General features: G+C 38.9%; 1 protein-coding gene across 1 annotated transcript in view; it reads left to right on the top strand.

The window, feature by feature from the left end:
• The window catches only part of LOC133653331 (probable phospholipid-transporting ATPase IIA), a 130372-nt gene that overhangs the window by 58855 nt on the left and 52485 nt on the right, over window positions 1–19032 (top strand). Inside the window, exons 15-18 of the mRNA XM_062052499.1 lie at window positions 7107–7268; window positions 7539–7631; window positions 16495–16578; window positions 17711–17881. Of these exons, the coding sequence (XP_061908483.1) occupies window positions 7107–7268; window positions 7539–7631; window positions 16495–16578; window positions 17711–17881 (510 nt within the window). The remainder of the gene's footprint in view (window positions 1–7106; window positions 7269–7538; window positions 7632–16494; window positions 16579–17710; window positions 17882–19032) is intronic.

The following is a 19032-nucleotide window of genomic DNA, read 5'->3' on the forward strand; positions in this document are numbered from 1 at the left end:
GCATCCTACGACAGTTCCACGCTGGAAATCACTGAGAGCAAAACATTTTCACAAATGTTTGTAGAAACAGTCTCCATGCCTAAGTGCTTGATTTTATACACCTGTGGCCGGGCCAAGTGATTAGGACACCTGATTCTCATCATTTGTATGGGTGGCCAAATACGTTTGGTAATATAGTGTTGTGGAGGGGGGCGTGGCCTGCGTGCCTGCAGCGAGGCGGGGTGTGCCAGGACCGGCCTCGAAGTAAATGACCGCGATGGCAAGGCACTCCCTCTCCACGGTGCTGTACCTCGCCTCCCGGTGGGAGGTCGGGGCCCTCCGGTACTACCTCCTGGGGCGCTCATTCAGTCTCTGCTCGGACTCCAGCTCCCCTCCAGCTCCAACAACCTCTCTCCTCCCGGTTTGCTGCTTATACAGAGCGACAGGTGATTAGGGGCGGCATGGCGTAGTGGGTAGAGCAACCGTGCCAGAAACCTGAGGGTTGCAGGTAGAGATGTCCGATAATATCGGCCTGCCGATATTATCGGACATCTCTACCTGCAACCCTAAATAAATGCGTTAAAATGTAATATCGGAAATTATCGGTATCGTTTTTTTTATTATCTGTATCGGGTTTTTTTTTTTAAATTTTATTTTTTATTTTTTTATTTTTTATTAAATCAACATAAAAAACACAAGATACACTTACAATTAGTGCATCAACCCAAAAAACCTTCCTCCCCCATTTACACTCATTCACACAAAAGTATTGTTTTTTTCTGTTATTAATATTCTGGTTCCTACATTATATATCAATATATATAAATACAGTCTGCAAGGGATACAGTCCGTAAGCACACATGATTGTGCGTGCTGCTGGTCCACTAATAGTACTAACCTTTAACAGTTAATTTGACTCATTTTCATTAATTACTAGTTTCTATGTAACTGTTTTTATATTGTTTTACTTTCTTTTTTATTCAAGAAAATGTTTTTAATTTATTTATCTTATTTTATTATTTTTAAAAAAAAAGTACCTTATCTTCACCATACCTGGTTGTCCAAATTAGGCATAATAATGTGTTAATTTTACGACTGCATATATCGGTTGATATCGGTAATTAAAGAGTTGGACAATATCGGAATATCGGATATCGGCAAAAAGCCATTATCGGACATCCCTAGTTGCAGGTTCGCTCCCCGCCTCTTACCATCCAAAAATCGCTGCCGTTGTGTCCTTGGGCGGGACACTTCACCCTTTTCCCCCCGGTGCCACTCACACCGGTGAATTGAATGATGAATGATAGGTGGTGGTCGGAGGGGCCGTTGGCGCAAATTGCAGCCACGCTTCCGTCAGTCTACCCCAGGGCAGCTGTGGCTATGAAAGTAGCTTACCACCACCAGGTGTGATTGAATGATGGGTTCTACATGTAAAGCGACTTTGGGTACTTAGAAAAGCGCTATATAAATCCTAGGTATTATTATTATTAATATTATTAGATAACAAGGCCCAGGTGGGCCATCTACGCACCTGTCGCTGACTTCGAGGCCGGTCCTGGCACACCCCGCCTCGCTGCAGGCCCGCAGGCCACGCCCCCCTCCACAAGTGTATATATATATATATATATACTGTATATATATATATTTTTTTAATGAAATGAAAAAATGGCAGTAGCTGCATTTGTAGTATAATGATTGGTCAGCATCCAGCAGACTTCTCTGGCTCTGCATGCACTTTAAAGTGTGTTCTACTTGTCGTGCTGCTGTTTACCATCAACCCAACAGTAATCGTAATACTGACTCAGCAAGTTGAGCACTATTCCAACATTGGTTGTGTCCTACAACAGTGGTCCCCAACCACTGGACCGATTGGTATCGGGCCGCGCAAGAAAAAAAATAAAAAAATATATATATATATTAGGGGTGTCCGATAATGGCTTTTTGCCGATATCCGATATTCCGATATTGTCCAACTCTTTAATTACCGATACCGATATCAACCGATACCGATATCAACCGATATATGCAGTCGTGGAATTAACACATTATTATGTCTAATTTGGACAACCATGTATGGTGAAGATAAGGTACTTTTTAAAAAAAAAAAAAAATAAGATAACTAAATTAAAAACATTTTCTTGAATAAAAAAGAAAGTAAAACATTATAAAAACAGTTACATAGAAACTAGTAATTAATGAAAATGAGTAAAATTAACTGTTAAAGGTTAGTACTATTAATGGACCAGCAGCACGCACAATCATGTGTGCTTACAGACTGTATCCCTTGCAGACTGTATTTATATATATTGATATATAATGTAGGAACCTGAATATTGATAACAGAAAGAAATGGGGGGAGGGAGGTTTTTTGGGTTGGTGCACTAATTGTAAGTGTATCTTGTGTTTTTTATGTTGATTTAATTTAAAAAAACAAAAACCGATACAGATAATAAAAAAACCGATACCGATAATTTCCGATATTACATTTTAACGCATTTATCGGCCGATAATATCGGCAGGCCGATATTATCGGACATCCCTAATATATATATATATATATATACCGTATTTTCCGCACCATAAGCCGCCCCGTGTTATTAGCCGCACTTTCAATGAATGGCATATTTCAAAACTTTGTTTACCTATTAGCCGCCCCGTGTTATTAGCCGCACCTACGCTGCGCTAAAGGGAATGTCAAAAAAACAGTCAGTCAGGTCAGTCAAACTTTAATAATATATTACAAACCAGCGTTCTAACAACTCTGTTCACTCCCAAAATGTAATGTGCAAATGTGCAATCACAAAAATAGTAACACTCAAAATAGTGCAGAGCAATAGCAACATCAATAACTCAACGTTGCTCGAACGTTAATGTCACACAACACACAAAATAAACATTTAAAGCTAACGTTCTGAAGTTATTACTCATCCACAAATCCCTCGAATTCTTCTTCTTCTTCTGTGTCACCTGGTCTCTTCGCGTAAACGTCTATCAACCACTCGCTCATCTTTTCTTCATCCATCCATCCCTTCGAGTTAGCTTTTATGATGACGCCGGCTGGAAAGTTCTCTTTTGGCAAGGTCTTCCTTTTGAATATCACCATGGGTGGAAGTTATGGCCGTTAGCATGACAAGCTAACGGATATTCACCGTACGTGCTCCGGTTGTATCCACAGTGCGGTTCACATGAATATCAAAAGTCAGTGGAACCTTGTACGCGTGTCTCTTAGTAGGAGACATTTTGTGGTCTTTACAGAAACACACAAATGAAATGAAACGTAATATCCGTGCGCTTCTTCTTCTACGGGGGCGGGTGCTCACCTTGGCGGTTGCTTACAGTAGAAGAAGAAGAGCTTCCTCTTCTACGGGGAAAAAAGATGGCGGCTGTTTACCGTAGTTGCGAGACCTAAACTTTATGAAAATAAATATTAATATTAATCCATATATAAAGCATACCGGGTTATTAGCCGCACTGTCAGCTTTTGAGAAAATTTGTGGTTTTTAGGTGCGACTTATGGTGCGGAAAATACGGTATATATATATTTTTTAAATTAAATCAACATAAAAAACACAATGTATACATATTGTGTATGTGTATGTCAATATAGATCAATACAGTCTGCAGGGATACAGTCCGTAAGCACACATGATTGTATTTCTTTATGAAAAAAATAAAATAAAATCCACCCAACCCCCCCGGGTCCGTGGGACAAATTTTCAAGCGTTGACCGGTCCCCAGCTACAAAAAGGTTGGGGACCAATGTTCTACAATATATGTTTATAAATGATCATGTGAGCTGCATTTCAATAAATGGCTATAATCAGAGCATTGATGTTAAATATGATATTATTCACGGTGGGATAGTGGGAATTGTTAAAAACCACAGATTTTTGGCGCTTGCGTCACACTTTTATTTGCATCCTGTTCAAATACTTGAAATGTTCTCGACGATGATTGATTTGCTCCCATGCCTACTTTCCCACGTCACTTATTCAAGGCAGAGGATCTCCCTTTTTTGTTTGTCGCTCTTTGCCGGGGTCACAGGTCAGATGTCATCGCACATTTGTGTCCTCGATGGCACCCATTCTTTGAACGCCAGGAAGAGCTCTGTTGAAATTCAACTTGATGCGCTTCCTGCAGCGTAAATACGGATTTCCTTGATGTGCTCCCCAGCCTGCTGCACTTGTAACCTGCTCGGGGGCTTTTCCTCTTGTTGTCAGCCAAGAAGCTCCGTTTGTTGCTTGGAGGCCATGACTGCACTCCACTCTGTGCGTGTGACACGCCTGAGAATTTCTGTTGAGCTCTGGAATGTGCGGCTTTCCCGGCCACCAACAGGAAGTCGTATTAAAAGAGTCGATTGACGTCACTGACTCTAAAATGTATGCTTTTACCTGCCACATTATATAGTAGTCTCTCTCACAGTGAGGTCATAGACTGTCCCAAGATGACCATGTGGTGGTGCCATTTCCTGTTTCCTGAACTTTTCCTGGCAGCACTCTGTCTCTCACATATCATAAACTGTATGTCCTGACCTATATTGGCCTCCCAGCAAGAACTCTATTGATTTCGAGTGATAGCACACCCTAAAAGACACATTTCTCTCCTAGTAATATTCTTCAAATATTCAGGGCTTGTTTTTTTTAAGGCCAAAGATACAACTGGATAAATGTGGTTTTTTTTCTGTATATTTTTCCAAAAAAGAAAATATAATGTTTATATGTACACTACCGTTCAAAAGTTTGGGGTCACATTGAAATGTCCTTATTTTTGAAGGAAAAGCACTGTACTTTTCAATGAAGATAACTTTAAACTAGTCTTAACTTTAAAGAAATACACTCTATACATTGCTAATGTGGTAAATGACTACTCTAGCTGCAAATGTCTGGTTTTTGGTGCAATATCTACATAGGTGTATAGAGGCCCATTTCCAGCAACTATCACTCCAGTGTTCTAATGGTACAACGTGTTTGCTCATTGGCTCAGAAGGCTAATTGATGATTAGAAAACCCTTGTGCAATCATGTTCACACATCTGAAAACAGTTTAGCTCGTTACAGAAGCTACAAAACTGACCTTCCTTTGAGCAGATTGAGTTTCTGGAGCATCACATTTGTGGGGTCAATTAAACGCTCAAAATGGCCAGAAAAAGAGAACTTTCATCTGAAACTCGACAGTCTATTCTTGTTCTTAGAAATGAAGGCTATTCCACAAAATTGTTTGGGTGACCCCAAACTTTTGAACGGTAGTGTGTGTATATATATATATATATATATATATATATATATATATATATATATATATATATATATATATATATATATATATATATATATATATATATATATATATATACATATATATATATATATATATATATATATATATATATATATATATATATATATATATATATATATATATATACATATATGTGTATATATACATATATGTATCTATGTGTATATGTAAATATATATATATACACATAGATACATATATGTATCTATGTGTATGTATATACAGTATGTATGAATGCATGTATATGTGTGTGTATGTATGTATGCAAATATATATACAGTTGTGGTGAAAAGTTTACATACACTTGTAAAGAACATAATGTCCTGGCTGTCTTGAGTTTCCAATAATTTATCCAACTCTTATTTTTTTGTGCTAGAGTGATTGGAGCACATACTTGTTGGTCACAAAAAACATTCATGAAGTTTGGTTCTTTTTCTACTGAAAATGTGAGCAAATGTGCTGGGTCAAAAGTATACATACAGCAATGTTAATATTTGCTTACATGTCCCTTGGCAAGTTTCACGGCAATAAGGCGCTTTTGGTAGCCATCCACAAGCTTCTGCTTGAATTTTTGAGCACTTCTCTTGACAAAATTGGTGTAGTTCAGCTAAATTTGTTGGTTTTCTGACATGGACTTGTTTCTTCAGCATTGTCCACACGTTTAGTCAGGACTTTGGGAAGGCCATTCTAAAACCTTCATTCTAGCCTGATTTAACCATTCCTTTACCACTTTTGACGTGTGTTTGGGGTCATTGTCCTGTTGGAACACCCAACTGCGCCCGAGACCCAACCTCCGGGCTGATGATTTTAGGTTGTCCTGAAGAATTTGGAGGTAATCCTCCTTTTTCATTGCCCCATTTACTCTCTGTAAAGCACCAGTTCCATTGGCAGCAAAACAGGCCGAGAGCATAATACTACCACCGCCATGCTTGACGGTAGGGTGGTGTTCCTGGGATTAAAGGCCTCACCTTTTCTCCTCCAAACATCTTGCTGGGTATTGTGACCAAACAGCTCAATTTTTGTTTCATCTGACCACAGAATTTTCCTCCAGAAGGTCTTATCTTTGTCCATGTGATGTCAGATGAAACAAAAATTGAGCTGTTTGTGTGTGTGTGTGTGTGTATATATATATATATATATATATATATATATATATATATATATATATATATATATATATATATATATATATATATATATATATATATATATATATATATATATATATATATATATATATATATATATATATATATATATATATATATATATATATATATATGTAAACCATTTTTTAGCAACTCATAACTAATGTTCTTGCATGTGTGGCAAAAAATACAAACAAATGGTTTAAAAATACTATATATCAAAATGTAAGTAGTTTTGTTAGGGGTGAAAACGACAGAAGCAACATTCAATGAAACCAGTATAACTATAACGTCTAATATTTTGGTTAAAAACTCTAGTGAGTCAAAATAATTGCAATGATGATTTTAACGTTTCACCATCTATTTTTAAAATGTTGTTTTCTGCCCTTGTGTTTATTTGACTTCCACTCACAAGATGGTCGGTAAAGTGGTTCAATTGTTATTAATGAATTCATCTCCCCTCCTTTTTTCAGTAATGGACATGGCCACTTCTGTCATTGTCAAACAAAAACAATATTTTTAGCTAAGAGACTTCCCTGTGGTTTCTCAATCAATAATGCTGAGTGGCCTATAGTGCGCCTATTTGGACTAAAAGATGCAGTTTTCTTCATCGTTCAAGTAATGGAAGCCATTGATGTGACACGATCGATAGTGACCCGTCGTTCCTGCCGGCTGTCTGCAGGTGTCGCTGGTGCAGTGGACAGAGAGTGTCGGCCTGACGCTGGTGGGCAGAGACCAGTCCTCCATGCAGCTCAGGACGCCCACTGGCCAGATAATGAACTTCAGCATCCTGCAGATGTTCCCCTTCACCTACGAGAGCAAGAGGATGGGCATCATCGTGCGAGTGAGTGCCAACAAGTCTTGTTGTTCCATGAATGCTAGTTTGGGCTTTGTTGCTAGGAGACACACTGCTTGGTTGGACGTGACAACAAATGATTAGTCTGGTGACTAATATTGTTTTTGTTGGATGAAATGCAGGAAGTACAGGAATGTGGCTTCCCTGTGATTTCAAAGACTCGTACTCTATGTGCCTGCAAAACACCGTTTTTTTTTTTTTTAGTGATAAGCCAGCACTTGAATGCCGCCCATGAAAACGAAGTATGTTTAATTTCAGGACGAGTCAACTGGAGAGATCACGTTCTACATGAAGGGTGCTGATGTGGTCATGGCCGGCATCGTCCAGTATAACGATTGGCTGGAAGAAGAGGTGGGTATTTTATTCATTTTATTCATTTTGCTCATTTCTTATTCATATACTTTTTCAAATGTTCTTGTAATCAGACCATATTTTCGGTATATTGGATAGAATTTTTACCTGCCATGTTTCGACTGTCATCTGCATTCTTCTTCAGAAGGGTCACCTGACCACTGTGACCTGCCTAGCAGCTATTCTTATAGGCGTGGCCAACCAGACAGACCTGTCAAGTCTACCTGGTTGGCTTCTCCCCCCCTTGTGCCGCTTGATGGTTAATGGAGGAGGGAGTCCCAGGGATGTGAGAGCATGAATGCTCCCTCATGGTAAATCAGGGGTCACCAACGCGGTGCCCGCGGGCACCAGGTAGCCCGTAAGGACCAGATGAGTAGCCCGCTGGCCTGTTCTAAAAATAGCTCAAATAGCAGCACTTACCAGTGAGCTGCCTCTATTTTTTTAATTTTATTTATTTACTAGCAAGCTGGTCTCGCTTTGCCTGACATTTTTAATTCTAAGAGAGACAAAACTCAAATAGAATTTGAAAATCCAAGAAAATATTTTAAAGACTTGGTCTTCACTTGTTTAAATAAATTCATTAATTTTTTTACTTTGCTTCTTATAACTTTCAGAAAGACAATTTTAGAGAAAAAATACAACCTTAAAAATTATTTTAGGATTTTTAAACACATATACCTTTTTACCTTTTAAATTCCTTCCTCTTCTTTCCTGACAATTTAAATCAATGTTCAAGTAATTTATTTTTTTTATTGTAAAGAATAATAAATACATTTTAATTTAATTCTTCATTTTAGCTTCTGTTTTTTCGACGAAGAATATTTGTGAAATATTTCTTCAAACTTATTATGATTAAAATTCAAAAGAATTATTCTGGAAAATCTAGAAAATCTGTAAAATCAAATTTAAATCTTATTTCAAAGTCTTTTAAATTTCTTTTAAAATTTTTGTTCTGGAAAATCTAGAAGAAATAATGATTTGTCTTTGTTAGAAATATAGCTTGGTCCAATTTGTTGTATATTCTAACAAAGTGTAGATTGGATTTTAAGCTATTTAAAACATGTCATCAAAATTCTAAAATTAATCTTAATCAGGAAAAATTACTAATGATGTTCCATAAATTCTTTTTTAAATTTTTTCAAAAAGATTCAAATTAGCTAGTTTTTCTCTTCTTTTTTTCGGTACAATTTTGAATTTTAAAGAGTCGAAATTGAAGATAAACTATGTTTCAAAATTTAATTGTCATTTGTTTTGTGTTTTCTCTTTTTTTAAACTGTTCAATTAAGTGTAAATATAAATGATAAATGGGTTATACTTGTATAGCGCTTTTCTACCTTCAAGGTACTCAAAGCGCTTTGACAGTATTTCCACATTCACCCATTCACACACACATTCACACACTGATGGCGGGAGCTGCCATGCAAGGCGCTAACCAGCAGCCATCAGGAGCAAGGGTGAAGTGTCTTGCCCAAGGACACAACGGACGTGACTAGGATGGTAGAAGGTGGGGATTGAACCCCAGTAACCAGCAACCCTCCGCTTGCTGGCACGATCACTAATAATAACATAGAGTTAAAGGTAAATTGAGCAAATTGGCTATTTCTGGCAATATATTTAAGTGTGTATCAAACTGGTAGCCATTCGCATTAATCAGTACCCAAGAAGTAGCTCTTGGTTTCAAAAAGGTTGGTGACCCCTGTGGTAAATGGTAAATGGTAGGGGTGTAACGGTACACAAAAACTTCGGTTCGGTACGTACGTCGGTTTAGAGGTCACGGTTCGGTTCATTTTCGGTACAGTAAGAAAACAACAAAATATAAATTTTTGGGTTATTTATTTACCACATTTGCAAAATCTTCCACCAAAACTATTTTTCTTAGGGGAATATTTGATGTGAAGTAATTGGAACCTTGGATAGGTCAATAGTTCATAATAACATTGATTTTGATTCAATATTATGTTTTGAGCAATGACAGTTTGAAACAAAAAAAAACTGCTTTGTTTTATTAGTCAACATTGCAACTTTTTCTAAATTACATTTGACCTTTAAAGGCCTACTGAAAGCCACTACTACCGACCATGCAGTCTGATAGTTTATATATCAATGATGAAATCTTAACATTGCAACACATGCCAATACGGCCGTGTTACATTACTAAAGTGCAATTTACTGTGTTACATTACTAAAGTGTAATTTTAATCTGCGAAATATCCTGCTGAAAAAGTCACGGATTGTAGAGGACATTTTGGGACAGCATTGTGGCCAGCTATTAAGTCGTCTGTTTTCATCGCAAAAGTCCACAGTATTCTGGACATCTGTGTTGGTGAATCTTTTGCAATTTGTTCAATGAACAATGGAGACAGCAAAGAAGAAAGCTGTAAGTGGGAAGCGGTGTATTTCGGCCGGCTGCAGCAACACAAACACGTAGCTGGTGTTTCATTGTTTACATTCCCGAAAGATGACAGTCAAGCTTTACCATTGGCCTGTGGAGAACCGGGACAACAGAGACTCTTACCAGGAGGACCTTGAGTTGGATACGCAGACGTGAATACGTACGCAGCTGCGGCTTCCAAACATTTGATCGCTTGCCCGTACGTGCGTGCTGCTATGTGCATGTCACGTATGTAACTTTGGAGAAATGTATGTGCTGTATGAACTTTGGGGAGGTGAACTGTACTTTGGGCTGTGGGACTGAGTGTGTTGTGCGGGTGTTTGAGTTGTATTGGCGGGTTATATGGACGGGAGGGGGGAGGTGTTTGTTATGCGGGATTAATTTGTGGCATATTAAATATAAACCTGGTTGTGTTGTGGCTAATAGAGTATATATATGTCTTGTGTTTATTTACTCTTTTAGTCATTCCCAGCTGAATATCAGGTCCCACCCGCCTCTCACAGCATCTTCCCTATCTGAATCGCTTCCACTGCCCTCTAGTCCTTCACTCTCACTTTCCTCATCCACGAATCGTTCATCCTCGCTCAAATTATTGGGGAAATCATTGCTTTCTCAGTCCGAATTGCTCTCGCTGCTGGTGGCCATGATTGTAAACAATGTGCAGATGTGAGGAGCTCCACAACCTGTGACGTCACGCTACTTCCAGTACAGGCAAGGCTTTTTTATCAGCGACCAAAAGTTGCGAACTTTATCGTTGATGTTCTCTACTAAATCCTTTCAGCAAAAATACGGCAATATCGCGAAATGATCAAGTATGACACATAGAATGGACCTGCTATCCCCGTTTAAATAAGAAAATCGCATTTCAGTAGGCCTTTAAGCTTTTTTATTTCACTTTTGTTTTGTTTTTGTTTATTTTAATAGTATTTTTAGAATGTGCCGTGGGCCTTTAAAACATTAGCTGTGGGCTGCAAATGGCCTCCGGGGCACACTTTTGACACCCCTGCTATAGATAATAAAAAATTGAATGTGATTAATCTATGGATAAAAAGCAGAGCCTGGCGACACATGCGCGTTTATCATAACTCTCTCGCTCTCTCTGTCTCTGCCCCTCCCTCACCAATGCTGCTGCCAGCACAATTTGTTTTGTTTTTAACCCCTTCTTAACCCTGAACGTACATTGAAAATACACGCAACCCAAACTCGAAATGCCGGACATTTGAGGCATTTAAGAAACTCCGCCCTGACAGTTCCGCAAAAGCGGACATGTCCGGTGAAAAGAGGACGTATGGTCAGTCTATCGTAGCCCGTTAGCTGCTAGCATGCCGTGTGTTGCGCCTCGGTGTGCATTGTTCACACAACGTGCGTTACGCTACTTAATATGTCCGTGTGGAAACTCGTTCGGTACACCTCCGAACCGAACCGGAACCCCCGTACCGAAACGGTTCAATACAAATACACGTACCATTACACCCATAGTAAATGGGTTATACTTGTTTAGCGCTTTTCTACCTTTAAAGTACTCAAAGCGCTTTGACACTATTTCCACATCCACCTATTCACACACTGATGGCGGGAGCTGCCATGCAAGGTGCTAACCAGGACCCATCAAGAGCAAGGGTGAAGTGTCTTGCTCAAGGACACAACGGACGTGACTAGGATGGTAGAAGGTGGGGATTGAACCAGGAACCCTCCCAACCGCGCCACGCCATCGCCGTCCCGATCGATGGTTTCCTTGGGCCGCTTCCTTAGTTTGATCGCCTCCTTAATCCATTGTTTGAATTCATTACTTTCTATGCCGATGATTTTGCCGTTGTCCCGGTCCATGGTGTGGTTATTTATTTTGCAATGATCTGATATGGCTGATTATAAGATTTCCTGTTCGGGTTTTTGTTTTAGGCTTCTTGTAAACCTTCCAGTTGTCTCTTTTTCACATTCTTCCTTGTGTTGAATGCCCTCCCCGTATCTCCGATGTATGATTTTTTTTGCATGATTTACACGGGATTTCGTAAATGACATTGCATTTCTTGTCTTGTTCTATTTTGTCCGTCAGATGTACAAGTAACTGTGCTGTTTTTGGGTGAGGTTTGTTGTGTTTAGTTTGTGTTTTTTCATGACGGGCTGTATAGGTTCTGTTATTCCCCTAATGGATTGTAAGGTTATGACGAGAGATTTCCGATAAATGCTTTAAAATGTAATATCGGAAATTATCGGTATCGGTTTCAACCTCCCGTTTTTCCCGGGAGACTCTCGAATTTCAGTGCCCCTCCCTAAAATCTCCCAGGGCAACCATTCTCCCGAATTTCTCCCGATTTCCACCTGGTCAACAATATTGGGGGCGTGCCTTAAAGGCACTGCCTTTAGCGTCCTCTACAACCTGTCGCCACGTCCACTTTTCCTCCATACAAACAGTCACATGATATATTCGGCTTTTAGACACACATGAGTGAATGCAAGGCATACTTGATCAACAGCCATACAGGTCACACTGAGGGTGGCCGTATAAACAACTTTAACACTGTTACAAATATGCGCCACACTGTGAACCCACACCAAACAAGAATGACAAACACATTTCGGGAGAACATCCGCACCGTAACACAACATAAACACAACAGAACAAATGCCCAGAACCCCTCGCAGCACTAACTCTTCCGGGACGCTACAATATACACCCCCCGCTACCACCAAACCCTGCCCCTGGTTTTTACTTGTTGTTCCCCTTCTTTCATGGCCCATGTTGGATATTGGCAGTTTTTGACTGCATTTTTGATGTGTTTTTCTTCTTTTTTTTTTCTATCTTGTTCTTCTGTTATGATGTTGGCCCGTTCATAGAGTGTCCTCACGACTGATAGTTTGTGTGCTGTGGGATGTTCGGAGGTCCAGAGTAAATATTGGTCGGTGTGTGTCGGTTTTCGATGAACAGTAATGTTTGCGGTGGATTTTCATGTCCAAAAAAAGTTATGGTCCCGTTTATTTCCTCTTCATGTGTGAATTTGATGTTTCCAGTCTTGTCACTACTGTTGAGGTGGTCTGTAAGACCATGCGTGTGTCCCACTATTTTTTGGGGGGGGGGGGGGGGGGGGGGCAACCAGGTAGACTTGACAGGTCTGCCTGGTTGGCCACGCCTATAAAAACAGCTGATAGGCAACACGTCACAGTGGTCAGGTGACCCTTCTGAAGAAGACTGCAGATGACAGTCGAAACATATAAATGATCTTCTTCCCACTAAGTTATCTTCTTCCCACTTAAGTTATCTTCTTCCCACTCCCTTTCAGGCAAAACTGGACAATCATGCATTACATACTATACATTACCTTTTGCACTATATTCATTTATATTATTATGTGTTGTGAACTTTGTACTTTGTCATTGCCTGAAATAAATAAATAATGAATGAATGAAATGAATGTCAGGTAAAAATTCCATCTAATATACCGGAAATATGGTCTGATTACAAGAACATTTCAAAAGTATATGATTTGTTTAATTTTCGCTTTTTACATTTTTTTTATTTTTACAATGGAACCTCAAAGCTTGGCCGCAAACCATTGGATATTATTTTTTTTAAAGTTATTTTATTCAGCCTTTATTTAACCAGGTAAAATCCCATTGAGATCAGAGATCTCTTTTCCAAGGGAGACCTGGCCAAGAGGGCAGCAGCAAGGTTACATTAAAAACAGTAAACAACACATAAAACATCAAATTTACAACATTGAAACTTGCTCATATGACACGTGCATACAGACAAGGTAGACTGCAATCCTTTCACAGAAGCTTTCAACTCATTTAAAGGCCTACTGAAATGAATTTTTTAAATTTAAACAGGGATAGCAGATCCATTCTATGTGTCATACTTGATCATTTCGCGATATTGCCATATTTTTGCTGAAAGGATTTAGTAGAGAACATCGACGATAAAGTTCGCAACTTTTGGTCGCTGATAAAAAAAAGCCTTGCCTGTACTGGAAGTAGCGTGACGTCACAGGTTGAAGGGCTCCTCACATTTCCCCATTGTTTACACCAGCAGCGAGAGAGATTCGGACCGAGAAAGCGACGATTACCCCATTAATTTGAGCCAGGATGAAAGATTCGTGGATGAGGAACGTGAGAGTGAAGGACTAGAGTGCAGTGCAGGACGCATCTTTTTTCGCTCTGACCGTAACTTAGGTACAAGCTGGCTCATTGGATTCCACACTCTCTCCTTTTTATATTGTGGATCACGGATTTGTATTTCAAACCACCTCGGATACTATATCCTCTTGAAAATGAGAGTCGAGAACGCGAAATGGACATTCACAGTGACTTTTATCTCCACGACAATACATCGGTGAAGCTCTTTAGCTACGGAGCTAACGTGATAGCATCGTGCTTAACTGCAGATAGAAACAAAAGAAATAAACCCCTGACTGGAAGGATAGACAGAAAATCAACAATACTATTAAACCATGGACCTGTAACTACACGGTTAATGCTTTCCAGCCTGGCGAAGCTTAACAATGCTGTTGCTAACGACGCCATTGAAGCTAACTTAGCAACGGGACCTCGCAGAGCTATGCTAAAAACATTAGCTATTCACCTACGCCAGCCAGCCCTCATCTGCTCATCAACACCCGTGCTCACCTGCGTTCCAGCGATCGACGGAAGGACGAAGGACTTCACCCGATCACCTGTGCGGTCGGCGGCTAGCGTCGGATAACGCGTCTGCTATCCAAGTCAAAGTCCTCCTGGTTGTGTTGCTGCAGCCAGCCGCTAATACACCGATCCCACCTACAGCTTTCTTCTTTGCAGTCTCCATTGTTCATTAAACAAATTGCAAAAGATTCACCAACACAGATGTCCAGAATACTGTGGAATTTTGCGATGAAAACCGAGCTTTTTGTATTGGATACAATGTGTCTGAATACTTCCGTGATGTTTGATGACGCGCATACGTCATCATACATAGACCTTTTCAACCGGAAGTTTAGCGGGAAATTTAAAATGGCACTTTATAAGTTAAGCCGGCCGTATTGGCATGTGTTGCAATGTTAAGATTTCATCATTGATGTATAAACTATCAGACTGCGTGGTCGGTAGTAGTGGCTTTCAGTAGGCCTTTAATGTAACAAGGGTTTGAAGTTGAAGATTCAATTGTAGGTTATTCCAATTACATCTGTTCCAGGGTCAAGCCATGTTTTAAGTCACATTTGAACATTTTAAACCGTCAATTAGTTTACATTAGCAAGGGCTTAGTGGGACACTGGAGGAAAGTATTGGGACGGCGCAAGAGTGAGTGGAAAGCTGCAAAAAGATAAAAACTTGTACGGGATGTCGTAGGAGTGAACGATTTCGAAACAAAAACCTACCGTATTTTCTGGATTAAAGGGCGCACCGGATTATAAGGCGCACCGCCGATGAGCGGGTCTATTCAGGTCTTTTTTCATACAAAAGACGCATTAAAGGAGTCATATTATGATTATTTTCTAAATGTAAAAGACTTCCTTGTGGTCTACATCAGTGGTCCCACACCGGGCCGCACAAGAAATTAAAAAAAAAAAAAAAATGTTTTTTTTTTTTTTTGAATGAAATCAACATAAAAAACACAATATATACATTATATATCAATATAGATCAATACAGTCTGCAGGGATACAGTCCGTAAGCACACATGATTGTATTTATTTATGTAAAAAAACAAACAAAAAATGTTTTTAAATTATTCTCAATGGAACATTGAAAATTTTGGTGTCGTTTACTGCCATCATATTGCAGTCTACACGTATCTCTTATGTGTGACTGCCATCATATTGCAGTCTACACATATCTCTAATGTGTGACTGCCATCTACTGGTCACACTAATCGTTGCACCAATAGCTTTGCGGTCAGTAAGCACAACCAGAATTATGCCGTACATTAAAGTTAAAGTACCAATGATAGTCACACACACACGAGGTGTGGCGAAATTATTCTCTGCATTTGACCAATCCCCCTTGGTCACCCCATGGGAGGTGAGGGGAGCAGTGAGCAGCAGCGGTGGCTGCGCTCGGGAATCATTTTTGGTGATTAAACCCGCAATTCCAATCCTTGATGCTGAGTGTCAAGCAGGGTGGTAATGGCTCCCATTTTTTAAATTATTTGGTATAGGCGCACCGGGTTATAAGGCGCACTGTCGATTTTTGATAAAATGAAAGGATTTTAAGTGCGCCTTATAGTCCGAGAAATACTGTAAGTGTGTATGTGCTCTACAAAACGTTTTTAAACATGTTTTAAGTCAGATTCTATAAATAAGAATTTCATTTCCCCCCCTGTGCCCCTATCAGTAGGTTGCCTACAGCCACAGCAGTTACCAATGTTTTTTGGCCTGGCGCTAATTTGTAAACCTCACACCTGGTGACTGCAGGAGACTAATCTTCTTGAATAGAGGCGATAATTGGAGCGTTTACGGTATTTTCTTTAACCCTCATTTAACGTACATTGTTCTCTTTTAGTGTGGCAACATGGCCAGAGAAGGTCTGAGGGTCCTGGTGGTCTCCAAGAAGTCCCTGACCGAGGAGCAGTATCAGGATTTTGAGGCAAGTCTCAACGCTTTGTTTTCTGTCAGCATTGGTTATTTCCTGCACTCTGGTCTTACATTCACTCCCCCGTGATCTCCCGAGCTCAAATATAGTTTGTTGTTGTCGATATTTCAAAATGGTCATCCGACGAGGTTTTGAACAGTTGCTTGATTTAGACAAAGATGTTTTTGTCTCGTATGTTCAATAAAGTTGCGGTAAAATGTTGGGTTTAGAGGGATTTTTTTTTTTTTTTAGAGCCTATTTTTATGCCAAGCCCAAAATGGCTTCCCAAGGTACCGCCTCCGAAGGGTGTGACCACCGAATGCCAATTATCATGATGACTACCACTTTTTTTTAACCGCCAGAGTGGGAAAAAAGTACAATGAACAATTTGTTTTGGTATAAAAGCCCTGGCTTCATCCAAATGAAACTATTTGTCTTTGCGGTTGTAATGTGCATGCCAGGCCACTAGCGGGCGCTGTAATTGAGTCACATGCTTCTTCCTCTGAATGATGAAATGACTAAAGAGCACCTAAATATGAAATTATCCAGCACAACCAGGATTGGTAGTTTCCTGTTACCATGGGAACTACACAATAAGCCATTTTAATAAAAGGGTGTTCAGTCCTACTAAATAAGTTTGCTGCTGGGTGACGAGACTAACCTTTGAACCCAAGCCCCGCCACGCCCTGCTGCCCCCACACATTGTTCTAGAAGGGCGGGGTGGCTCCCCCGCAGGCTCCATGCACTGAAGCGTGTAATTGTGTGTGTTTGAGCTGGTGGGCAACAGTGAGTCACACACACATACACTTTGTGTTGCCGCATGAGTCACCACCGGATTGTTTTTGCGTTATCTCATTTGCGATTGACCCCGGAGCAGCAGCGCCAGAAAGGCGGGCCTGAACACACTCAGTGAAGTGGCTTTGGCGGCCGTTTGATGGCCCAAACTTGTAGGTTGATGTAAAAATGTTTGTTTTTCATATGGAGGTTGTGCATGTCTGCTCCCTGCCAGTTCATCAGCATGTGTTTTTGATGTCTGCTCATCATCTGGCTGACATTCCTTCTCCTGCAGCCTGCTTGCTACGCCAAGAAATTCCCTTTATCCTTCCCAATCTGTCTCTCTAACACCTCCCCTCACTCCCCACCCCAGGCACGCTACGTCCAGGCCAAGCTCAGCGTGCACGACCGCTCCCTCAAGGTAGCCACGGTGATCGAGAGTCTGGAGATGGAGATGGAGCTCCTGTGTTTGACCGGCGTGGAGGACCAGCTGCAGGCCGACGTCAGACCCACCTTGGAGATCCTGCGCAATGCTGGCATCAAGGTGGGACGACCGTTCCAAATCTAGTAGAGAAAAGAACACAAGATGAGAGTTTAATCATTTTTAATCAATGGTGTTAATTTACTCAACTGCACAGAGTTCTTATTCATAATCAGTAAGGCCTTTCTTACTGCAAATCCATTTTTGTTATATTTATTTAAACTGTGTTTTTTTTTTTACAAATATAAAAAGTAATTAAAATAGGAAGAACATAAATTATAATAATAAAGCACAAAATGTATAATCTTTTTTCGTGTTTAAAAACAAACGAAAAGCATTCAGGGGTTTTTAAAATAATATTTGAAATATACCCTTAGTAATTTTATTTAAAAAGAAAAAATATATATTTTGGATTTTAGGATATTTTTTTGATATTTATTTAATTATTGTCTTTTAAAAATAAAATTAAATAAGTAATTACAATAACAAGTACATAAATAATAATAAAAATGCACAAAATGTATCATCTTTTTTCGTGTTTATCGCTGAAACAAAAATCATTCAGGGGTTTTTAAAATAATATTTGAAATTTGCCCTTGTTTTAGTCATTTTATTAAAGTAAAAAAAATGTTTTGGATTTTTTTATATTTTTCTGATATTTATTTAAATTATATAGTGTTTTTTTTTAGAAATATAACAAATAATTAAAATAAAAAGCACATAAATAATAATAATAAAGCATAAAATGTATAATATTTTTTTATGTTTATATCTGAAACAAAAATCATTCAGGGTTTTTTAAAATATTTGAAATATACCCTTGTTTTAGTAATTTTATTTAAAAAGTAAAAACATATACTTTGGATTTTTGGATATTTTTCTGATATGTATTTAAATTATGTGTTGTTTTTTTTACAAATATAAAAAGTAATTAAAATAAAAAGCACATAAATAATAATAATAAATTCATTTATGTTTTAGTAATTTTATTTAAAAAGAAAAAATATATATTTTGGATTTTAGGATAATTTTTTGATATTTATTTAATTATTGTCTTTTAAAAATAAAATAAGTAATTACAATAACAAGTACATAAATAATAATAAAAATGCACAAAATGTATCATCTTTTTTCGTGTTTATCGCTGAAACAAAAATCATTCAGGGGTTTTTAAAATAATATTTGAAATTTACCCTTGTTTTAGTAATTTTATT

Source organism: Entelurus aequoreus, linkage group LG07 (assembly GCF_033978785.1).
Source record: "Entelurus aequoreus isolate RoL-2023_Sb linkage group LG07, RoL_Eaeq_v1.1, whole genome shotgun sequence".
Classification (NCBI taxonomy): Eukaryota; Metazoa; Chordata; class Actinopteri; order Syngnathiformes; family Syngnathidae; genus Entelurus; species Entelurus aequoreus.